Below are 25466 nucleotides of genomic sequence, written 5' to 3'. Positions count from 1 at the left end.
CTTTGAGGCGACATAAAGTCGTAAAATTAAGGAGCTATCTGTCTGGGGGAGATTCGTTAAGCCAGTTTGACCACGGCACAATCCTCTTAAACTTGTGAAATCCATAATGTGTGCAAATTTTAGAGTGGCCTTTTACTGTGACAGGCCTTAGGAACATCTGTGCAATAATTATGATGTTTCATCAGCAGCAAGGTATGCCGCACCTGTCAGGTGGATAGATTATCTTGGTAAAGAAGAGGTTTTTACTAAGAAGGATATAAGAAATGTGTTAATTTTAGAAAGAGAAAGAAGCCTTTAGTGTGCAAAGAAAAGTCTTAGATATTTTATTTCTAATGATGCAAAATAAGAGCAAAAAAAGTGATGCATTTCTATATATTTGTCTTCAGTATGTGGAAAGTTTGTAATGTGAAATTTTAACTACCCAGAATGCTCCAGGTGCTCCGATTATGGCGTCAAAAGTTCACATTACAGCTCCTCATGACAACTTGCACCTATGATCCTAACCAGGACCAGAAACAGCTTCAAAGAACAAAAAATCAATAAAATAAAAAAGGAGCCAAGTTTTGCTTAAACAGAAAAACAAACAAACAGGCGTGTCTTTAAACAATGCCTTTAATTCAGGACAATTCCAGCAGTGTTGTCTTTCTTCCTGCTTCCCGCAACGGTTTCAGATCACTGTAAATTATTTCCAGTAATTTGAGAAAACCTAAAAAATATTTTCTCTTGTGGTGCTTGCATGTGAAAAAATGTCATATTAAAGAAATAGAAGTTATAAAATCAATAGTAAACATCACTGGATGCATGCAAGATCTGTCCTGTTGCTGCTTTGTTTTTTTAAATGAAGCTGTCTAATCAGGCAGCTTTTATAAAGGGTTTTATGGAGTAATATTTTATGGCCTTACTGTACAAGTGCTCAATTGTTCACGAGTAAATTAAGCAATAAGCTAGAAAATAATGCCGGCTGTCAGGTTGTGAAAACCTCTCTGTGAAGTCCTCCTCAAGCAGGACACTTGTCCACCGATTAATGTTTGAACTCTGACCTTCTGGAAAAATAAGAATCTAGATCAAAATCAATTTATTAACAAATTTATCAACATTTGTTGCAAAGTTGTAAAAACTTGTATTAACTTATTTACATCTTTAGTTGCAGATTTATTCCTAACTTTGGTTGTTGGGTTTATACACAAATGAGAATTGTGCGCCTATTTTCTAAACAAAACGAATACAGTTCAGCGTTTTCAGCGCAAAAACTCTCCCATCTCTCAGTTGAAAATATTTAAACTTTTTGGAACACCGCCGGGCTCATCATGTCACGTCGCCCTCACCGACCAATCAAAATCAAGAAGGGGCGGGACTTCAGATATAAAGTTTGTTAACAACAATGGCGGAGGTGACGCTAATCCTTTCGGTTTTTCGAGGGTACAATATCCAGGTCTAGAGCTGCTGTTAATGCCAGGACACGATTCCGTCCTTTGTTTTCTTGTTTTCTTTGTATATTAAGTAGAAAGAGCAATTTAAAACAGACTTAACGGTCATTTACAAGGGAAGCGGAAGTGCCGCCAGACAACTTTCGTAACCTAGCAACAGTAAGCGCCGATGAGAAGTGTTCAAATTGATGTTGTGATCGCTGCCAGTACAAAAAACTCTGTTAGCAGGCCCTTTATGGTTTATTACAAAGTCAGACACATATTAAGCTTTATTAATCACATTACTTATGACTTATTAATGAATCAATGACTTGGAATGACCCACCAAAAATGCTTCACAATCTGCCAACCAATAAGTTAATCAAATTAAGGCCTTTAGCTGATCTATGTAGAGTTAGTGAATGATTTATTAACCTTATATAAAGTGATTAAGGCTTTATAATGGATGCCTTTTTAGAAAGTGTATTTGCAGGCATCCTCATAAAGAAGGCAATAATTATCCTTTCGGCAACATTTCTCCAGGCCTTCAGCACAAAATTACACATGTTGACGTTCCTGATATTGCTGGCCGATACCAGTGAGTCAACCAGTTTACGTCCTGCTGCTGAAACTTGGAGATTCAAACTGTCTTTTTGGCTCAAAATGTTCTGAAAAAAGCTCCTTTTTGTCATCGGTTTCAGGCAAAAGTAATTTGGGACTTGTCTCGCTGCAGACGAAAGTTCTAATAGTAAACGTCTTGGATAACTTTAAGGCTCTTTGGCTTCTGAACTTGAAGCTGCTGCATCCTGTCACATTGTGTCAAATGATTCTGACGTTTGTGGTTCTCTTCATATGAAATTTGGTTTACGTTAAGTTCACTTCTCAGTCATCTGGTCCCTTGCTGCAGTGAGAGCAGACCGGCCCGCTGGTGATACTGCTTCTCCTTGGCCTCTGAGATTTTAACAGTCAGATCCAACGGCTTCTCGAAGAAGTACACCAGCGCCTGTTCAGTCAGCAGCGACGCCAAGATCTGAGCGAAGCTGATCGTCCACTCCTTCTCTGCCGTCCCATCAACCCCAGGATCCTCAGCAGCTACATCTGTGGGAACCGCTTCCGTGACCTCTGACCCCGTGCTGTGTGAACGGTGGCCCGCCTCTCCGATCTGCAGCAACAGACTGGTTACGGTAGCGATGGCCTGGAAGAGGTCGTTCTCCTCGGGGTCGCCGTGGAACATGCTGTAGAGCGTTTTACAGAACTGGATGAACTCACGCTGTGGAGAGAGGGATGATGGGGGGGTTACAGGAGTGTTACATCAAAGGAAAGCAGCATCTCACCAAAAATAAGGGAAGTACTTATAAAAGAGGTCAGTTAACAAGGATCAGCGACCTGTACTGTGCAGGTCAACACTTGAACAGCATGTTCGGAGTACCTGGTTCATGAGAGGCAGAGGCTTCTCCACATCTTTCTCCCTCTCTTTGGCCAAATCCTGCAGCATCTGCTTCAGCTGCTCCTGGTAATCCTTTACCTCACCTTCAACACCTGCAAGCACAACTCAAACAATCAACATGGTACTTTTATATTTTGTATGGGCTTTGTATTTTTGGTTGTACTGCTAAGCTGAAGGCAGTTTTTACCTACCAGAGGGCAGGTTAACATAAAGGGGTCTGTTTGTGGACAGCAGGGGGCTCTTCATCAGGGAGGGGTCATCCTCACTCTCCGTCAGAGCTGCAGACACACACAGTAAAGTTTAGAGTCCTGAATGCAGCGTGAAGTTTGTAACTTTCACCTTGTTTACAGGATGACTGACCTGGAGGGATGTGCAGACGATACAGCAACCGAATCTTCTCATTCAGGTCTTCACAGTACAAAGTGTCTGAGAGGGGGAAAGAACAGACGGCTAAAAATAAAGAAATAACCTTTCCTGTGTGATTCTTTAAACTCTAACACAGAGACACAGGGAGGCTGAAGGTTTTGCAATTGGACAGGTTTTCTCTGTCAGTCTTGTAAAGCATTAGTTCTGAGGAGTCAGAGTGGAGCTGAAGTTCAGGGAAGGATAAAGGGTTTTTTGACACACTTAATGTGGTTTAAAATTTTGATCTGGGATTAACACACCAGTGACAAGTCTCTTGTCAGTGGAAAAACCCTAAAAACTCTAATGGAGTTTGATTTGACAGTAAGACTTGAATCCACTTTGATTCTCCCCACCTGTCCCTCCCTTTACTTACCCAGCCATCCTGCGAACTCCTTGAAGGTGACCAGGTTGTCTTGGTCCTGGTCCAGCAGGGTGAAGGTGCGGTTGGCCAGCGTGTCGGCATGCTGGTTCCCGCCCCCGGGCCACGGCGCCATCAGCCCGTACAGGCTCTTAAATTGAGGTCGGTCCAGCCGGTACTGCCGCTCGATGAAGGAGCGACCGGTGTCACTGTAATGCCACGCCGCCGCCTCGGCCGCCGCTGCAGAGCTGCTGTCACCCCAGTACAGACTGATGAAGTGCTCCGTCTGCAGGGGAAGGACAAAGAAAAGAAAATTAGGAAATAATTAGTTTCTGCTTAAATCCCAAATTCAGTGAAAACACAAGTGATTATTTGTTACCTTAAAGAGGTTGTAGACATCAGCCAGGTTTTCTGGAGAGATGGAAACATCTGCAGCCACCAACCTCAACTGCAAAGACACGCACACACAGGTAAGAGGTGGATGTCTGAGCGCAGGAAGTACAAGATAGAAAGGTTGCAACAAGGCTCAAGAAAAACTTGTATGTTAGCCTTAAATTGTCTTTTAAGTAGTTGGCTATATAAAGTATCTTCTCCGTCTGCTCACAGTGTTTTCTTTGATCGTGTCTTCGTGAGCCTGCAGCACTCGGATTCTGTGTCGGCAGCGAAGCCGCTCAATGTGCCTCACCGACAGGTCTCCAAATTTCTGACACAAAGAAACACAAACAGCAGAACGTAATTGGAACTTCAGTGCAACAACATCAAAGATCTTATGTGGGTAAAGACATGACTATTTTAGACTCAACTATAATATTTGTGTGCGTCTAACCTCGTAGGAGTCGTTGATGAGGGCGGTGATGTTCGTGTGTCTCACAGCAGGAACATCCGTGTCACTGCTGATGCTGCTCCTCTCTGCAGCAGCAGGCGGAGGGGACGGGGGGCAACCCGACTCTTCATATCCAACCTGATCCAGAAAACTGCAAAGCATAGAGCATCTTTTTTGTAATATAAAACCAGGTTTTAAATGTGCAGCTGTCAACAGAAAACCACCTGAATAATCTTAATTTACTGCGTCATATACAGAAATGTCCAAGTTATGATGAACATTCTTCATCTTCTTTTACAATGCAGTAAATCAGTAAAAAAAAGGTTAATAGATGAATTAAGATTTTCCTGCAGTGCTTCATCAACACACAGATCTACCTTGTGAGAATCATGAGTGCCTGTCCGTCGTCTGTGCTGGCAGAGAGCTGTGCGGCGTTGGCCTCCAGCGCTGCCAGACCCAGCTGGAAGATGGCTTTGATTCCATGGAAGAAGAAAGAGTCGACCACGCAGACGGCGCTCTGGAAGGGAAGCACGCTGAGGAAGAGGGTGAGGAACCAGGAGAGGGAGACGGAGGAGAGGGCCGACAGGTCGGGCACGTTTTCGGCCAGCTCGGGGAGACGCTCCCTGATCAGCTCCTCAAACACGGACTGGTCCACCTGAGCTCCTGCAGGGGGAGACAACGGAGTCAGGCAGGAATCTAAATGTTGTGTGTCTGACCACAAGCAGTCAAAGTTTATCATTTGTGTTTAAAATGTCAGATGCTCTATAATAAAATCTAATGCATGACCAGTCAATAGACGTCGCACCGTAAAGCAGACTCTGCTGCTACTCTCTAAGAGCTCCCTCTTCATTGAATTTAACAGAAGCGTTGACTAAAAGATATACAGTCTACAATTGGTAAATTATGACTAAAATCTGCAACTTTCTAATCAAAGAGTTAGAAAACAAAATTAGGAATGTAAAATGTGATGGCAGCTTTTAGACTGTTCTGGTAGTAGACAATAATGTCCACCAGATGGCAGCAAAAGCTGGACAATCATTTCAGTCTGGGATAACTGCTGGGATTAAACCTAGTCTACAGCTCCGGAAAAGACCCCTCCAAATGTTCCTTAAATCAGCCTCTCTCTTCATGTCATGCCCAGCCCAATCCAGATCTGAACCCCATTGAAAGCCTCCTGAATGTGATCAAGAGGACGATGGATGGTTACAAGCCATCGAACAAAGCTGAGCTGCTTCAAGAGCGGCCTAACAGCTCTGTGACAGACTGGTGGAGAGCATGCAGAGATGCAACGCTGTAACTAAAAACTTAGTATTCTGATGTTTAAACATGAGCTAGTTTTCTTTGCATCATTCGAGCTCTGAAATACATCTTTTTCTGCATCTTTTGGTTTTCTTAACCAGTTGTCATTTTCTGAAAATAAAAGACTAAAATGAGAATTATTAACTTGGAAGCAGTTCGCCCCTGGAAAAAGCCTCTGTCAGTCAAAGCTGGTGTTCTCTGTAATCAATAGAAGCAATAACATTTGAAATTGGCTCCATAGCTGTTGAGAAAGTTGTACAAACAGCTCATGGTTACGCCCATTCTACATTCCTACAACACCCAGCATGCATTGTGCCCCTCCCTCTGAAAGGAACGGCCCAGAGAGAGATGCTGGAGTGAAATACTACCGTTTTCGCTCAGAGAGGTACAGAATCTGAAATACGACGAGAATATACCGTTGGATCGTCTAAAACATCTTCAGGTCTGTGGTCTACATTTCAAACCTGACGACTTTGAAATAGACGTGACATCGGAGGCGGGCGTCCTAGATTGAGGAAGTGTAGTATGGCGAGCTCTCTGACCTCCAACAGATGGTGCGTTTTACGTAGTCTGGCGAATGTATTCCAGGGCCCACTGGAGAAGTGGATAGCGTCCTCTAAAGGCACAGAGCGTACCATGATGGCATTAGCTCCCCATAATAGCATGATAGCACTGAGGTTGAAAATCGGCGAACTGGCCCTTTAACCTTGTCAGATGCTTATATGCTGTTATACTAAAATATCACAAAAAACTAAAAAAACGGACGCAATTCTCAAATTACAAATGTGGTTACACAGACAAACAGAGTCATCAGGACAAAAATGTTGCCTCTGTCTCTTCCTGGTTAAGGAAATTGTTAATACCAAAAAAAGCACACGGTTCTCCAGCTTTACCCATCAGATGTTGGGTTCTCAGAAAATGCCGTTCAGAGGTGGTAAGACGCTCACAAACATGTGGACGTTACGAAGGAAGAGGAAATTGTTTCAAATGCACCTTGCAGGTCATAAATAAACAGCTTCACAAACACAGGAAATGAGCCCCTTTAACAGAGGACAAAAATAAGCCTTCGGGTGTTTGCCATCTGCGACGCTCAGACAAAACAGCCACAACATAAAACAGAAGCGTGCAGAGTGTTCGGTTAAACAAAACAAACTGTGGTTACATGACTTCCAGGTAATTTTAAATAACTGAAGGTAAGAAAATACTTCGTTGCTGTTTCTTCTTTTCGATCTCTCACCTATGACCCTGCGGTTGAAGTAGTCGGGCAGCATCCTCTCACAAACAGCCACCAGCAGCCAGAAAGCTTCTTCTTCTTTAGCGTAGAGCAGCAGCACCGACGCCAGGATGTTCATCGACTGGATGCAAGAAACATTTTGCAGTAACGTTTAATCCACGTGGGTAATAATGCACGAGACGGCGGCTGTCATACTGGATGCCACCATACTGCTCAGATCACAGGGTCCCTACCTGGCAGTATCCGATCTTGGGGTTGCGGTGAGCGTATGCAGTGAGGACTCGTCTCAGTGCAGCGATGCCGGTGGGGTTTTGAAATGCAGGGTGGTCCGGTAGAGAGCGGTGAAGGTCCCGTTCGATCTCCTCTGTGGCCAGGCTGCTGTGGCCCATGGACTTCTTCACCAGGCCGGTGTAGTAGCCCTGGTGGGACTCCAGCTCTGAGGACGCATCTGCACAAACAGGAGGGACAGAGGGTGTAAAAAAAAAGAGGCTGCAGAATGTTTAACCAAGAATAAAATGACTTCCTTTTCACAATCACATTTCACGATTCATAGGCAGTGAACGTAACAAGAATAATGATGTTAATATAAGTCTACATTAGAAAACATCCAAAAAACTGCTCTTCTTTGTTGCTCAACGTTTCATTCTTTTTTTTGGTTTAGTCTCAGTTCCACAAAAGTGTCTGCTCAGTTACTTTCAGTGTGCATCTTAAAACCCTTTTCTTCCTCTGTGAGACCAGAGTTGAGGAAACGACAGCAAACCAAAATAAAAGCAGGCAGTTTGGTTTTGACTGAGGAGGTGTCGTGTGGAGCCTATCTGGAGGTGCGGCAGAAGGAGAGAAGAGGATGTGAAGCCCACAGCCGTGCACTACAGCCAGCACGTACCGGCCCTTTAAGAGGAGGGCTTTTGCTACAGTGTTTAGTGTCCTTCATATTCCTGTGATATTACATTACAGATGTTCTTGCTTACATAGTTATCACTTTCCATTGTTAGAGGACGGCAGCAGTCGAACATATCAGTGAATTATTTTTGTCCTTTACTTTATTCTTTATTCTGACCTTTTCCCCAACCCCATTTATAGAATTGAAGATGCACTAAATGTTGTAAAAATCTCTCACTATAATGCATTACAATTTTACAGCAACACAAACTACAGTCTCTAAAGGATCAAGCTGAATGAACATGTATCATATATTTTTTAAAAGCTCATAATAACCTTTATGAAGGGAGGAGCTTCCTTTGCTCATTATTGTACGTTTTTTTTATTTTCAAACAGTCGAAAAAGGAAAGCGACCGTCAGCCAGGAAAATTAAGCGTCAAGTTGTTGTCTAAAAACGTCAAAAACTTGTTCTCCCACATGTAGAAGTCGACATAATTTCATCCAATATCCATCTTTATTTTACCAGAGAGTGTCATCCACAGCTCCCCTCGCAGCGACTCTGGTATCCCCATCGCAATGAGCCTCTGGATCTTCTCTGTGCGGAACATGTGGACGCCCCGACCGAACTCCTGGAAGTGATCCTCCCAGAGCCGCTCCTTCACCTGCTCCATGCTCTGACACACAAACACACACATTCACAGGTAAATACACAATGTAATCAGCATATTATTTTATCATTATATATCAGACTTTGATTGACAGACTCGTCTCTACCTTGTTGCCGTTGGTTCCCGGTTGGTTTTGGTGAAAGGCCGTCATCAGAGCTTCGCTGTTGACGGTGTTACGAAGAACCTGCTCCTCTATCTCTTCTTCGTCAGAGTAACCAGTGTCGTAGTAGAAGGTGTAGTACGGTGTCGGGGCGCTCTGTGGAAAAATATGAGGACCAAAACTAAACTGTTGATTTCATTTTATTGTTTATTGTTACTTTATTATATTCCTTTCATTCGAGACTCTAACTGAGCTCACACCGGGTAGCATCGGGTAGCATGTCCCTTTTGGCGGCACAGAGCTTCTATATGTGTTGATTCAGATTACTCAGAGTGCTCGAACACGTGACGTACCATCTTCCTCTTGCTGTCCTTCTTGCTGCGGAACATGGACTGTTTCCACTGCAGCGCCCGGAGCCTGGAGTTCAGGCTCTCCACCAGCTCGTTTCTGTCCTGCAGCTCGATCAGCTGGAAGGCCTTCTTGGTGCGGATGCTCACGATGACGGGGTTCGGAAGCAGGCTGGTGCTCTCCGCTTTCTCTATGGACAAAACCTGATGGGAAAAAGGGAGGGAAAAGACATCAAAGCACAAAAAATAAACAGTTAGCGGAAGAGGAGCAACTGGAATTAAGAGGGTGTACTTTTAAATCTATTAAGCTACTTAGATACCCAAGTTCTCTGCTACTTTTTGTGTTCAATCATATCGTAAAATAAGCACTAAATCTGACTTATCTAAGAGATAAAGTCAGATAAAGTCACAGTTATTCCTTTTACTGAAGCTTAAAACACATAAAATGAAAGAAAAATCACTTAAAGTAACTGTAACACAGCCTTAAAGTTGAGAAAAACTACAATATTAAAGCCCAGCTCTGCAGGAAGTGTGCAGGAACAGAGACTTTTAAGGTAAAAGGCGAGCTGGAGGAGCAGAGATGGGATTCCTCCTTCACAGATGAGGTGGGTGGAAGTGATTACACTTTTCTAAAGACAATGCTTCAACAGAAAACAGAGGAAGCGGAGCGTTAAACTGCCACACAGGAGGAAAGAAGTCTCTGCATGAATCCTCACATTGTTCATGAACAGACTGACCATCTGGCTGCTAATCTCTGCCGACAATAAGCTTCACACATACAGTTAAAATACATCTGTAAAGTGTCTAATCTACAAGCTCCAAGAAGCGGAGGGCATTTGGCTGGTCCACACATTGAAAGGAAGCAATCTCAGTCGCAACAACAACGCTGGAGACGGTGCTCTCATATTTTTTGTCCAGAAATGCAAACATTCTGGTTGAATATATGCTCAGCTCTGAGAAAGATTTTGGGTCATGGAATCCCACACCTTACCTTGGTTTAATGAGAGAGGATGTTGTCATGAAAAAGGACTGTTATAAATATTAAATATGATTTACTGCTTGTAAAAAAGCATTAAAAAGAAATGGCATAAACCTGAACCTCCGAGCCTCAGCGACTGGATGAAAATTGTTAAAGAAATCTTTGTAATGGTGAGGATGAGTTTCTCTCTGAGACTTAAAGAAGCAACCTTCTCTAAGAAGTGGGAGAAATGCTGGGAGTGCTTCGGCTGCAGAAGAGGAGGATGCTATCTTCTTGTGACTGTCTTTGGCCATAATGGACGTCTGACATAATATGAAGTTAAGGTGCCCCAACAAGGTGTGTGTTTTACTTTTTCTTTCTTTCTTTTTTTATATTATTATTTTGCTCTTCAATTTTCTACTTTTGTTCTTTGTGTCTTTATAAAAATGTGAAAACTAACTAAATAAAAAGTGTTATTCTAAAGTAAAAGCTTCTTCTTTAACCACCACATTGAAATGGTTCATATCTCATTATTCTATATATATATATATATATATCATTTTTCTAATTGTTTACACCTGCCACCGGCTGTGGCTCAGTGGTAGAGTCGGTCGTCCTTCAATCGGAAGGTCGGAGGTTCGATCCCCAGCTCCCTCAGGCTACATGTCGAAGTGTCCTTGGTGACACTGAACCCCAAATTGCTCCCGGTGGCATAGCCAACGGGTATGAATGTGATAACTGGTTGACAGTTGGGCACCTTACATAGGAGCCTCTGCCATCAGTGTGTGAATGGGTGAATGTGATATGTAGTGTAAAAGCAGCTTTGAGTGGTCGCAAAGACTAGAAAAGCACTATATAAGTACAGTTCATACAATGATATCCATTAAAATGCAAGCTAAAATCTCTCTGTACTTTTAGGTGTTAGTGTGTTTATAATATCAGCCACATAAAACTGGTTCATGAATTACTGTTTAACCAGCAGTTGGAAGTTTAACTTATCACCTAAAATACATCATAGGAAACACAGACCTCCTACAGACACACTCAGATAAAGATTCTTTAATAAAACCATTAAAGACAAAGATGGAGATGTGTGTAACTGTAACGTCTCTGGTTTCGTTCACTAAGAGGCTGGAAAAGTCGGATAAGATGAGGAGAAAGATCGTCCCCATGAAGTCAGACAGATCTGTCACCTGTTCAACGGTGGAATTTACCAACTTATAAACACAGAAAACATCCCAGCACATCCATCAGGTTTTCTTGTTCTGTTTCTTACTACTAATGATGTCAAATGAAGTGAAGCAATGAACCAACATTCTGTAAATGTTGTTTCTTATTTCCTTGAAGGCCTCTGCAGTAATTGACCCACATTACGACAGACTAAAAACTATTTTAAGGCTGTATTTCCAGTGAACCAGGTTCACTGAGCTTAACCGGAAATGTTGTATCTCATGGCACCATCTTAGTTTACTTTAGTTTTCATCATCTTTTGAGTCATGATTTTGAGTAATCAAAGGCGCCTTCCTGCAGGCAACTTGAAGAAAACTACCGACATGCACCGTTAGCTTTTCTGTTTTGCAAGACAACATAGAATAATTCCAATATACATTATTAGATTATAGTGGTACCCCTCATGTGGTCAGGATGCGCAAGTTCCACTCCGAAGTTTACACCTTTAGAAGGTCAGAAATTGCACACACACGCCATAGTGTACTGGTATGTGTTGGCAACACATGGATCACTTTAGTGTCTGTGTTTTTATGATTTAAGGAGGATTGCAATAAACGGCTCTAGATTTATAAAAGTTAACCACCATGATGTCAACCACTGGTTTGTGAAGCGCCTCGATTTTGCCGTTTTGGCCACTAAATCATATTTTTTGGACTCGAAGTGACGATATTTATTAGTAGTGAATCACAAGGTAGCAAAGTCTTAAAGCATACCTTGATGAATTGTCTATTTTATTCTAAAACGGTTTGCAAAATGAATGTAATGTATGAAAAGGTTTAATGAGGTAGTTATAGGTTAAAGGTAGTTTTGGCGCCCCCTGTGGTAAAAGCCGTACCTCTTTTCTCTTTGCTGTTTTTGTCCTGCCTTTCAGTCTGTTTCATAACCAGCGAAAAAAACTCCTGAGCTTCAATCGAGTGAGTAGTAGTGTCATTTTTACTTTTATACCTATTTTTCAAACAGTGGAGTTGCCCCCTGCTGGCCATTAGTAAGAATGCAGGTTTAATGCACACTGGCTCAGAATAGTGTATGTGAACAGGTAGCCTCAGTGACGCTGTGCTGCAGGTACCGTACCTCTGGGAGCGGTATGAGCAGGATGCAGCTGCCTTCCTCTCGGCTGGAGAAACACAGGTAGCTGTCAGTGGTGTAGAGAGTGCCGGCTGTATGGCAGCGTGCGTGTGGAGTCCACACAGAACAGGAGGCCACATCGTGGAGTCTTTCAGCACGAGGGAGCCGAAACAGAGCCAGGACGTACTCCCGTAACGCCTGCTCCTCCAGGATCCTGGGAAGAAGATGGTGAGGGGACGAGTTAGGCTGTAACACGCAGATGAAAACTCTGAATATCTTTAGCTGACCGTAAAAAAGTGCTACTGTTGTAAGGTTACTTTAAGCTGAATGAACAGCATCAAAACTTGAAGAGGATGTTGGTTTGGGTTGATGGCGATCAAGCTGTTCATTTCTTTTTATATTACAACCATTACTTGTCTGTTACTTGATATAAAAGGTGGACAAATGTGGCTGCAACTGTTGGTGCAGCATGAATGAAACAGTTGGCCTAGTTTGCTGTTGTGCATAATAATTTACTACAGTATAAGGAAGTAACAGAAAAGTGGAGCAACGCATGGTCTATAATTTTCAACTCAGATGGCCAAAACTAAATCATGTGACCTTTGTTAGAAGACAACAGGCTTTTATACTCCAATTAAAACCGAAGCCTTTTTAAGTCCATGCAAACAAACTTCATACTATTAAATCACCCCGGTATTTCTGCACAACCTCATTTACAGTGTGTCTTGCACAGTCTGTGCAGTCAGTCTTTTCTAGTCCAGTGTTTCTCTCTTGTGATTTCCTCCATCTGGCATGTAGTTCCTTAAACAACAGGACAGGAACTAATGATTATTTTCATTATCAATTACTCTGCAGATTTAATTCATGATTAATCGCTTCATCTAACAATTATATGGTTTATAATTTATAAAAGCTCATCATCTGTTTCCATGCAGGAGGTCAGTGTGGACATTGTGGAGGACTATAAGTACTTGGGGGTGTATTCAGGCCTGAGCTGCCTGTGCCTCCTGAGGAGGCTGAGGTCCTTTAACATCTGCAGGACGATGCTGAGGATGTTCTATGAATCTGTGGTGGCTAGTGCAGCAGGCTGGACAAACTGATCCGGACTCTCTGACGGTGGTGTCAGACAGGAGGATGCTGTCCAAATTACGGGTTATCTTAGACAATGTCTCCCAACCACTCCATGATGTGCTGGTTAAGCACAAAAGCACGTTCAGTGACTCATTCCCCTGAGATGCACCACCGAACACCACAGGAAGTCATTCCAGCCTGTGGCCATCAAACTCTTGAACTCCTCCCTCTGACTGTCTGACACTTTTTTTCAACTGTGCAACATTTAATGTGTATATCATTCAGTATACTGTGTATAGTTCACATATGTTTTAATTTAATTATTAAAGTATTTCTGATTCTGATTCTGATCATTTTCCAGATCATCTCTTTTTCTAGTCAACACTTCATAACTCAAAGACTCTTCTTTCACTATCATGAATATAAAAAAACAAGCAAATCCTTACAGGTTAATTAAAGGTACACTTATGGGCCTTCCCTCCCTTGTGAGACCCTTCCCTCTGCATCTATTCTGTTGTTTTGCTTTGCACGTTTTCAGGAGGGGAGCTGTTGTGGTTCCCTGAGCCAATCGCAGCGTATAGGTGAGTGTGGGAGTGGTTCAAATTAGCAACTGGGCTCCTTTCAGACCGGCGAACATGGCGAAAGAGCGATGCAGAGTTGGCCTTCTTTCTGTTGGACAGGTAGGTGCCTCAAACCAGGTCGGACAAGCTAACCGGCAGTTAGCATGCTAGCGCAAAGGTAACCGTGATGCTGTTGGGCGTGTTCTCGCCCAAGAGCCCAGGAGGAGGGGCCCAGTGTGAATGTGTTGAAAAAATCCTACTTATTATATCTTTAAGGAGCTGGAACTGGGAAAGTTTTGACATGAAACAACAAATCAATCACCAGAATATATGGCAATTCATTTTTCCTTGATCACCTGACCTATGAATCGATCAGCTGATTGTTGAGTCTCTATAAGAGAACACATCTAAGAGCTGCCACGTAGATACCTGCACTGCATTGAAGCGATACTTGGTTTTGGTTCCACAACACATTTTCTGGTTACACTGCTGTCCTACAAACCAACGTGTGAAGGTAACTCCACACCAACTCTGAGAAGTGAGGCCTTCAGTGTCATGGTATTCACTGTAAAAAGCATTAAACAGTCACATTGTGCACATATGGGTGAATGAGGGGCCAGATTTGGACCGGGGGCGCTGCCTCAGGGCGGGCAGGAGAGGAAGCGTTCTGCCCTACTTGACCAAAAGCCAGTGTTCGGTTTGAGGCCTGAGGAGATTCAGTTTCAGAGTTCAGTTTCTGTTCTTTTGGACTCACACTTAACCCTTACATTCTTGTTTAAAGGATGCCTATTGAGCACAAAAAAGATCCTATATACAACAAGTGTAATTTGCTGTGTATAAAAGGCATAATAAATTAAAAAATCTAGCGTAAGAAGTTAATGAGTGCCCAAGTTTATCGTCATAAAGCAACTGCTGTTTCTTTATTGGACGACCAGCTTGCCTACTTGTGTTACTTTCACATCTCGCAGGACATTTCACCTGCATGGTGATCTTCATGTCTGTGGTTTGTGTGTCAGCATACTTTCTATTCCTTCTTCCTTTTTTTACTTTTCATCTCAGTTATACATGCTCAGCAATCAACCTTATCTGCTGTAAATACATTTGCATTTCACAGATACAAATTAAAGATCCTGTGATGAGGTTCACTACCCATCTGTCCTGCAGCTCAGTTTACTTTTAACTCCACTTCCTGTCTGGTTTTTGTGGTTTTTTCATTTTTACAGAAGTAAGTATATCACAGGGGTTATTTTAGGAGGAGCACCGTGAGTAAAAGTTGCTTGTGCACTAAAGGCAGGTTTGTTGCCTTTACAGAAAACTAAACATCTGCTAACTAAAATAAGACACCATGTCAGCGAATCAAACGTGTGCATGCGTGTCTTTTCTCTTATCTGTTAAGGCTGGAATACAAGAGAGCAAGCAGATTATACAGGACAGAGCTTGAAAGATTGTCCAGATACAAGTGATGCTGCAGCGGATGTTTTCTAGTGTGACTTGTGATTTCTCTCTCTGATAAATTAAAAGTTAACTGCATAAAAAAAATGTTTCCAAACATGCAACCCAACGCCGATTGTTCACCGACAAACGGAGCAGTTTAAAATATCTTCAGTGGGGCTTATCTCTAGATGCCAGTGCCTTTTTTCAGATGGTCGTGACTCAGAAACCCCCTCCACCCACATTTTACCAACAACAGATGCGAGAGAACTGTGTCTGACCATTTCTGCAAGTTTACAAACACAACAAACCAACATTCACACCCTCCCCACGCTGTGATTGTGCAGCTGTGCAGAGGTGAGAAAAGGCTTCAACCTCTCTGTAGCTTTCTTTTCTCATTCTTGACATTGTTTCACAAGCAACTTCATTTTGGAAGTCAAGTCTCGTCGAGTTTATTTACACTGCACATTTCATACGACAGGCGCAGACCCAATGTGCTTAAGATTAAAAACATGGGCAAAAACACACATAAAAAACACAATCAACTAAAACATGCTGCAACAAACTAAGGTAGTTCTAAAGGTTCTGGTAACTGACACCAGGACCAGCACTGACCTCTTGGTGATGCGTGCAGGCTGCTGCAGGACCCGGTCCAGCTCCAGGCCTTCGCTGTCCAGCAGCCGCCTGAGAGCGATGTCAGCCAGCTGACCTATGACCCCGAATGTCTCCTCCAGGTTCAAGAACATGGAGAATTCCCTTTGTCGCTGCCGTGTGTTGACCCTGATCGCTTCCGTCATGATACCGGTGGAGACCCGCTCCAACCGTGTCACCTCCGCCCAGGGAATCACAAACTTGACTGGGGAAGAAAGAAGAGAAGGATGGTCACCAGCTGTGTTTCCATCGTGTGGTCAAGTACTTAACATGAAACTCTTGTACAATTTGACAAAAAGACATTGACTTTTTTGCAGGATTGGTTTGAGAAGTTTGAACATTTTTATCATTTCTACCTTCGCACACCTCTTTAATCAGTATACATTAATATTTTGAGGGGAGTTAACTGACTTTAGTCTTTTGCTTTGAAAATCAGAGCCCTCACTTTGGTGTACAGACCTTCCTTCCCCAGCAGGAAGGAGTAGAAGGCGATGTGGTTGATGCTGAGGTAGAGGAAGCCCTGCCGAGGCACCCGGCCCTTCCAGCAGCAGCAGGAGTAGTACGTCACCAGCTTCTCTGACGAAGGGAGGCCAAAGTGCAGCTCGAACTTCAGCAGAGCCTCCCTGAACTTCGCCGGGTCCTCCTCCTGGGCGGCTTGGCGACCCTGAACCTCCTCTGCAATAAGGCCCTATGAAGGAGGGAGCATCATCAAAGGCATGAGAATGAATGTTTCCATGATCATATAACTTAAATCCAAAGAAAGGGCTTGTTTCATACCCTGACTTTTCCCCTGACGAAGCTGGCGACATCCTCCTTGTTCTCAAACACAGACAGAGAGTGAAGCAGGTTGTGGATCAACCAGTCCCAGTGCTTGCTCACCTCCTCTATGGCAGCTCCTGGTGGACAAAAAAGACAAAACAAAGGAGGGGATTTAACAGCTGCGAAACATCAAATGAGTGAGTTTAGGTTACAGGAAAGCACCGAAATCTTTCCAAGCAAAACAAAACTGCAGAGTGCAAAAAAAGGCATCAATATCTAAGGTGAACTAATAAAACAAGACAGCTGTGAATAAAGAAAGACAGCAGGACGGTTGAGCTCACCGCTGGCGATCACCCAGCTGATCTGGGAGCCGGGAACCTGGAGGAGGATGCGGAAGGGTGTGACTCTGGCATTTGAGTCCAGCACTGTGTCCAGCGCCCCCACCAGGAGACCTGCAGAGGCAACACATAACAGAGAATCAGGCTGGGGCTGAACTAATGTAAACACATCCCAGAGACATGAGCTCAGGCAGCAGTTATATATTTACTGCCTGTGTACAAAGCCATTTCTAGTAGTTTGCTCAGTATTCAAGTGGACCTAAATTATCCTACCATGTGACTCAAAAACCAAAACAAGCTCCTGAGAAAAGTAGAGTTTACTTTTTCTAAAAGCCACAAGAAAGAGAAAATAATATGATAAGCAGCCATAAACTGAGTATATGAAACTTCTTTGAACTGAGATAGCTAGCCAGCTAACTAGCTGTAGCATACTCATCCATTAGTTCTTTTTAAAAGTATGTTACCGGTATGTTGCTTTAAGTTGTTATTATCAAGTTATCTGGCAAAGTCGAATAGGTAATAATTAGAAATGGTTCACTCAAGCTAATAAACATGAGCTTACATAGAAAGCTACATAATAGGCTTATTTAGCTACGCTAGCTAGCTAAGCGTTTTGCACAGTAGCAATCGCAAGCCTCATGTAACCGACTGTTCAATATTTGATATAACATATAGGATGTGCTCCTGTACGTAAGACACCGTGTCCCTCCGTGTTGCCGTAGGGCGTGATATAATTGTTCTTCTTCTACGTTTGTTTTAGAAGTGGGGGATATTATTAAAAAGGGCAGCGCTCGCTGCTGACAGTTACATCAACTATCGTCCCGTTTATTATTTAAATAATTATTAGTAAGTACACAGCTAGGCGAACCCAGGACGCTGCGTTACACTCGTATCAACTTTGAACATGTTTAAGCCATCACCGCAGAGGTTTTATAAGGTAACAAAAACATGTAACATACTGTAACGCATCAACAGCATATTGAGTGATACTGTAAAGATGTCTTATGGCTACAACAGTCGGTGAAGACGATAAAAGTAAAACCGAATCCACACATAGCCTACTACCTTAATTTTTAACTCTCATTTTAAGTAGATTATACCATATATTTATTTTAATTCTTCTCAACAAATTCTGATTCAACAACTCAAGGAAAAGCTATTCAAAAACCACACCTCACTACTGACCATATAACAGCTTTGTGATAGCTGTGTCATATTTAAGTCTTTCTTTTTGTAGCCTCGCGGAGAGCAGACGTGAAGAGTTCAAACACAGACATCAATATTTCTCAGCAGCATGACAGAAATACACCAACAGGTCCACAGCAGGCTGAGAGGTCTTACAGATGCATAATGAAAGAGGCGAGAGAGGACGGCCGTAATATTTCTTTTTACCATTAACCTTTAAATATAAATGCTTAGTTCTCGTTTTAATGCTATATCTGAAATTATGATGATGCTTTTAGGCCAACGGTTCGAACTTATATCACAAATGCATTTTATGTTTTATCAACATATACTTTTATACGATATCTTCTCATACTTGTTAATCATTGAAAAAGTTGTCTTGGTAAAGTTTGGTGCAAGAGTTAAGACATATCAATAATAAAAACATATTCCTTGATTCAAAAAGTCATTGTCAGCTGGGATCTTTGCCACGTAAACAGTATTGCAACAAGTCCCTGCAATGCAAATGAATCTGTTGACATATACAGATAGTCTTTACTCAGCAGTTTAAACACAATGAATAAATACAGGGAGCAGCAGAAACAGGTTCTTAAGGTTTGTTCCTTCCTCTATAAAGTGCTGTCTCTGTGTCTTATCGTCTAGATGAGTCTACCATAAAAACAGGACAACCTCAGACTGGTAATAAACTTTTATTTCTTCTAACCAAGTCAGTCATTCAGTTCCGTTTTTCAACTAAAAATTCAGCGGGGAATAAGAGCTGCATCCACTAAAAACCATTCATGTAAACAACTTCATGCCTTTAAATCATTAAGAAAAAGAAACAGGCTGAAAGCACGCACATCTACACTTTCTGAGCAGCCTGAAGCTCTGTCTGTGGATGCTTCTGTCACCATGCCTTTATCTTTGTTAAGCGTCACTAATCTCCATAATGCTCCTCTAATAACAGCTCTATTGGCAGGGCTTTAATATTTCAGGTAGAATACAAACACAAAAAAGACGAAAATGTCAGCATGTTGGGATCTTAAAAACAATTAAATACTTTACATTTGTGCATATGTTTCACTCTACCCTTTTATTTTGGAGATATAGAAGAAATGCATTACAATGTGGTAGCATGTGACTGGATGAGCCTAGAAAGGCTTAAACCCAACATACAACCTGAGCAAGTACGCATAGAAATATATGTTTTTAAAGAGAGCTCATAAAGGGCTCCAGGATCAATAATGCATGACACAGAGAGGCAGCTCATACTCACTTCTAATATTTTCTAAAGGCATGAATACAAACTGATCAAAGTAAACACCCACACTACCTGTACAACATGAAAAAAGTACAAGATAAGATAATCCTTTATTGATCCCCAGGGGGGAAATTCAGGTGTTATAAAATGTGCAATGTGTCACAAACATACAGGAGTTCTGGTGGGTTTTTGACAATGAATATGAAATAAACACATACAAATGTTTATAAGTATATTAACATGGTGTTAATGTTGTATTCTTGGGAAAACAGCAGTAAAACAACTTCTTTGACTCATCCATCCATTATCTATACCGCTTATCCAGGGTCACAGGGGGGCTGAAACATCCCAGCTGTCATTGGGCGAGAGGCGGGGAACACCCTGGACTGATCGCCTGGCTATCACAGGGCTGACTCACAGACAACCTTTCACGCACACACTCACACCTACGGGCAATTTACAGTCACCAACTGACCTAACCAGCATGTCTTTGGACTGTGGGAGGAAGCTAGAGTACCTGGAGGGAACCAAACTCTTCTTTGACTCATTTAAGATTTAAATCCAACAACATAGCTGGAATGAAAATAGCTTATAGCTTCCTTCTTACATGCTCTTGTATATTAAAGCATAAATTAGATACAATAATAACAGCTGAGTATGTATGAAGCTGATGCAGCCGTGACACATGCTCTGCTATTGGCTGATTTAGTGCTTGAGGGCGGGTACTCAGTGTTGTAGTCCTTATTTTACAACAACTGGAGTCACTGCAGTCAGCACTTAGACTTTGATCAGATCAGTCCAACTTTTCACTAATTTCAGACATTTTTCACCCAGCTTTACTTTGAACTTTTTAGCTTTCTAAGGCAGCATTATCAGCCAGATCCAGGCAGACAACAACAGCAAAGTAAACCCTGCATTTCAAAAGGTATGACTGAACGTGATCTCTATCTCTGAGTTTAGCTCGTCTGGCCTGGTACACAAAGACAGGACAAAATGTACACAAGCTATACTGAGAGAGAAGAGGAAGAGGAATGAGTATCGGTTCCCCTGCATACTGTAGGATGAGTTTATGATCTAACTCAACAACTTCAGGGTTTTCCGCTTGTAAAACCTGCAATGAAACTGTCATAGTGACCCTGAAAGTATGTCATCAGAAGTGGGATTCAATGGAGGCTTTTACGGTCTGGTGAGAGTGAGTCAAAGTGATGTTTAAGAAGCTTTTCCTCCTTCATAAAGAATGCGTTTTGTTAACCTATAGTGATTATATTTCACCCTAACATCAGCATCTGTTAGACAAGCCTGTATCCACAATAGTACAGCCTGCAGAGAGCACATGACAGAGAAGTGTGAAGATAAAGCTCTGGCTCTCAGCCAACTGTAAACCATATCTTAGAGTCGGAGTCGACCTGCCTGGAGCTGTGAACCCGGCAGCCTGGTAACACAAAGCCATCCGTCTGTCACCACAAAGCCCAGAAGGGGTTTACACTGAGAAGCCTCCAAAAAAAAGAGAGTCAATATGAATCAACGTCTTTCTTTTGCTCATGGTCACATAGTCGGGGGGGGGGGATGTTTCTGTGGAGACGTAAAGGCTGCTGTCAACCTTTAAGAGGCCTGCAGCAAAACAGATATCTGTTTTCTGCAAGGCTGGGGTGTCTGTTTGTTCTTGAATGCATCAAAATGAGTGATGTCTGTTTGTTGTGTTGTTTGTTTAAGTGGCAAGCTCTCTCTGTATTCCAGCGTGCAATTGGGAGTGATGTAGAAGCCTGAGTCTGAGTTGTTATTTGTTTTTTTACATTCATTTTAATCCCTGGTCTTTATTATGTATGATTTGCTTTTGGCTTATTAGTCGTGCTTGGTTTATAACATTTTCTGTTGCATTGCTGTAATTTTTTAGTCTGGAAAAAATCAATCTGTCACGGTCAATTCTTGCTCTTATTTTCTGTCAGTGTTTTTCAATCTATGTGAAGCACTTTGTTTCTATGAAACGTGCTGTGAAAATCAATTTTTGCGAGAGGATTATATTTAAACTAAGAGGGTGAATGCAGACACATTCAAGACAAAGAAAAGGCTCCATAAAAAGTATTTGAAAAGAAATAAAAACACAACTACTGGTATGAAGGTGCTGATCAGCTGCAGATGTTTGCTTGCCCAGCCCTGCTCAGAAATCCCGAAAGTATGTCATCACGGGTGTGAAGGGGGAAGCTGCTGAGAAGTTTGATTTCACGGCTTTGAGACCACATTAAATTTCAGTTTCAGTTTTTATTGTATTTATGGAAATTTAAGTGGAGTATAAAATGCAGAACTTCTTTTTAGTGTACGGTTTATAAAGAATTAACAAATGTTTTTGGGGACAAAAACTTTTTACTGTCTTTAAATTGTGACTTTTTGAGATTTTACTTTCATCAATCACCTCAGCTATAGAAAACTGATATAATATATGAAATCTTTACAGTGGAACAGATCAGACTTTATGAAACAAAATGTGAGCAAAGTTAGGAGGAAGTGGAAACTTTCTTTTCTCCAAAACGTTCTTATTTTGTTCAAATTAGCTTTGGACCGACCTTGGACTTCTACACATTTTAAGGCGTTACAACCTGGAATTCAAAAGCCAACTTACTTGGGCTTTTATTTTATTTTATTTATTTTGCTTTATTGACAGGAAAGCTGAAAAGAGACATGAATTATGGGGAGAAGAGGGGGATGATATGCAGCAAAGGGCTGAAGGCGGGAGCCGAACCTGCGACCGCTCGATGAAGGACTGTCACCTCTGAATATGGAGCGCCTGCTCTACCAACAGAGATAAACCAGCAGCCTAATATTTGGGCTTTTAACCGTTTAATTAACAAACAAGAGCAGTCAAACTAGCAGACGTCTGTTGGATGCAAAAATAAAAGTTGTTTGTATCTGATCTTAGAGGTTTCACCGCAAAGCACTAAAAGCTTTCATACTTTTATTTGTACCACTTTTTAAATATATTATAACCCCTTTCCTATTTCAAAATTATGGACTCTTCTGTGCTGTTCAATTACGTAAAACCCCAATAACATCCATTTTTATTTGCAGTTAGAACATGACGAAATGTGGAAAATTCAAAGGAAGTGAAAACGTATGCATGATACTGTACGCGTGTGTGTTTTTAGACATAAATCTTCTTATTTCTCTTAAATGGAAAAACATCATATTTTCTATTTTAAGGTTCAAAAACTAAACTGAAAATAGCTACAAAGATGAATCACTCTGTAAGGTATTTAACCAATCTTGACTGTATATAGTTGTTACTGTGTGATTCATGATAATACTTAGACAACTCTACTCTGTTGTTCCCTTTGCCTGTGTGGAAGGAATGCTGTAGTGGAGGCAGTTTAATGAGTTAATGTTGAACGATGTGACAACAGGACTTGACCTATGACCTCTCTCGTCATGGGAACAGCAGGAACAAACACACACACAAAGCAAACCCCGGACAGGAAGTTCCTACTATTCTGTTTTATGAGAAGAGATGTGGCCACATTTCCTCACAATCAAGAAGACATAAGGAAGACCCTGTTTGAGCTGAGCGTCTGGTTTAATAATAAGAAACGTCCCTCATCATCATAATGTACCGTCGACTGTCAGATTGTAAAGATACAAAACACAGAGAGGAAGCGAGACAGAGGAAGCAGCAGTGGGAACGTGTGTAACTCACAGCTATGGGAAAAATCAGACAGGCTACAGCTGCAACAAACATGTGGGCACAAATTTGTATATTCATCACGAAATGTAAGGACAGAACCTGCTCGACAAGGTCAAACATTTACATTATAGCATGGGGAAGTGAAAGAACTTGTGCACCTTCAAACATCCCATGCAACAGAATCCCTGAGGATGTCATCCTGCTGCAGGAAATGACAGATTTTCCACAAATAGATAAATTGTAAATGGACTTTTGTTTGGGGATTTTTCAGACAAAAGTCCAAGAAAAGACAAGACAGAGAGCGTCTGTATTGTGAACAATGGTCTTGTTATATATACGGCATTATTGTCTGTAGGGTCCCTAGAATATTCACATTGAAACATAAGCATGTTGTAACTGCACAGTTTTAAGAAGAGATGCAATGGTCAGTAGAGAAGTTGTTAACTTTTAGATTCATTGCAAAACCTTTTGATAATCGCTTGCTTGATTTGAGTAACTTTTCAACACAATAAAAGTTTAAATGTGCTGATTCCAGCTTCTTAAATGTGATAATCTTCTTGTTTCCTTTCTCCTCTATGACAGTAATTCGAAAAGCTTTGAGTTGAGGACAAAATACGACATTTGCGGACAGCTTGAAGGAGACATTTTTCACCATTTTCTGATATTTATATATTATAAACAATTAACTGATTATCGAGAATATAAACGCCAGATAAATCATCAATGAAAATAATCGTTGCAGGAATATCTTTATGTCCCTTTAAGGATTGCTGTAGTTGTTATCATGTATCTGAAAATGGGCAAGTTCAAAGCCATTACAAAGCATATTAGCAAGAAAGGTAAGAGAATTATAAATATGTTTTAGTGAATATTGTATGTATTTGTTTTACAAGCAACCCAAAAGCACTGTATCCTAAGAAAAGCTAAAGCATTATATGAAAAGCTTGATCTGAGTTAATATCAACGTGGTTCAGATTTAAGTCATTCCATTAATCTTAGACCCCAAAGGCTTACATAAACATGCCTGGTTTAAAGAGTAACGATAGCTGCAGGAGACTTGACATTACATAAACGTAAAATGTAGAGAAGTGTGCAGTTAATTATACCAAAATGATGGGATTCGTAAGGTTAACGGTGTCTCAGTTTGTTGGGGATTTCCACTTTAATTCTTTAAGTCTTCACAGGTGTTGCTTGAGTTTTGACCCACTGAGAGTTTTTTCCTTTCACCATGCACGCCACAGGTAGGCGTGGCAGCAAAAAAAATCCCCTCTCTACTTTAATAACTGGTCCTCAGACCACGCATTAAATCTATTATTATGTAGGATGTGAGAAACTTTTGATGTGTCTAGTCTCAAAGTTTGAACTGAGGTAAGCTGCTCAGTTGAAAGTTGACAAAGGAGTCACAGAGTGAGCTCAAGGGAACTATAGTTTTGTGATTGGTTTCAAGGCAGATGCCACAGTGAGAAACAGAGACTGCAATAACAGGTGCTTTCTGTGAACCCTGAGTTTCGTATAATTCAAGACAAGCTTCTATAAATATGTTGTTAACTATAATTTCTTCGAAACCCCATTGGACACGCCCCCTTGTTTACCTGTGATCATACCTGCAGGCTCTTTGTGGTCTTTCCTGTTCTTTTTGTTGCTAGTTTTCTTTGTTTACCTCTTATCCTGAAAGCTGTCTATCTGGCTTCTAGAAAGTTGTCTTTGTTTACCTGTAGTCCAGCCTGTGTTGACCCTTTGGCCTCCTCTTTTCTTGTTATTTTTCATGATAAAAGGTGTTTTTTTTCTTACCTGTGAACCTGCCAGTCGGCTCCCCGTGGCCTCTCCTCCTCTGCAGGAGGAAGAAGTCGTTGCTCCTCTCGGTCACCCAAAGCTTCAGAGCGTTTTTCAGCAGAACTTCCTCCGGGTTCAGCCACATATCGTCCAGCAGGGAGGGACCAGGAGGAAGCCCTCCGCGGTCTCGGTCCTTGTAGCGGTGTATAAAGTTTTCCCCGCCCGTCCTCCACCTCAGGAGCGGCTCGCTCGACCCTACAGCGGCGGGATTTCGGGTTTCTCCATGATCCTCCTGCGCTCCAAACAGCTGCAGGTTTCACACTTCCTCGCCTCACGTCTGCTGCTCCCTCACACCCGATTTACAGCAGCTGTACACACCAACCAAAGATCGTCTATTAGGGAAGATGACTGTGTAGTGAAATCGGATTCTTGCAGTTTTGCTGACTGAAGATTATTTTTTAAATCACAGTCACATTCACAATAACATAACCAAAGTTTTAGACGGAATATATTGATATTAAAAACAATTATTTAACCAGCTATAACATAAAATAACCTAAACACAA

General features: G+C 41.7%; 1 protein-coding gene across 1 annotated transcript; it reads right to left on the bottom strand.

Moving 5' to 3' along the window:
* Positions 1-367: 367 nt before the first annotated feature.
* LOC138592543 (TBC1 domain family member 8) lies at positions 368-25224 on the bottom strand. The gene is made up of 20 exons (XM_069663375.1): positions 24919-25224; positions 17033-17143; positions 16710-16828; positions 16392-16620; positions 15897-16137; positions 12226-12433; positions 8973-9170; positions 8626-8775; positions 8375-8525; positions 7206-7420; positions 6976-7093; positions 4817-5102; positions 4443-4590; positions 4221-4319; positions 3996-4064; positions 3632-3902; positions 3214-3279; positions 3045-3131; positions 2836-2945; positions 368-2676 (listed from the first exon to the last, which is right to left on the bottom strand). Exons 1-20 carry the CDS (start codon positions 25043-25045, stop codon positions 2293-2295), a joined length of 3387 nt encoding a protein of 1128 aa, XP_069519476.1. The 5' UTR covers positions 25046-25224; the 3' UTR covers positions 368-2292.
* Between the last annotated feature and the right edge of the window lie 242 nt (positions 25225-25466).

Source organism: Semicossyphus pulcher, unplaced genomic scaffold (genome assembly GCF_022749685.1).
Source record: "Semicossyphus pulcher isolate SPU_LCO1_2020_fin unplaced genomic scaffold, fSemPul1.0.p SCAF_15, whole genome shotgun sequence".
NCBI lineage: Eukaryota > Metazoa > Chordata > Actinopteri > Labriformes > Labridae > Semicossyphus > Semicossyphus pulcher.
The sequence above is the reverse complement of the archived record's forward strand: the minus strand, read 5'-3'. Positions and strand labels throughout refer to the sequence as shown.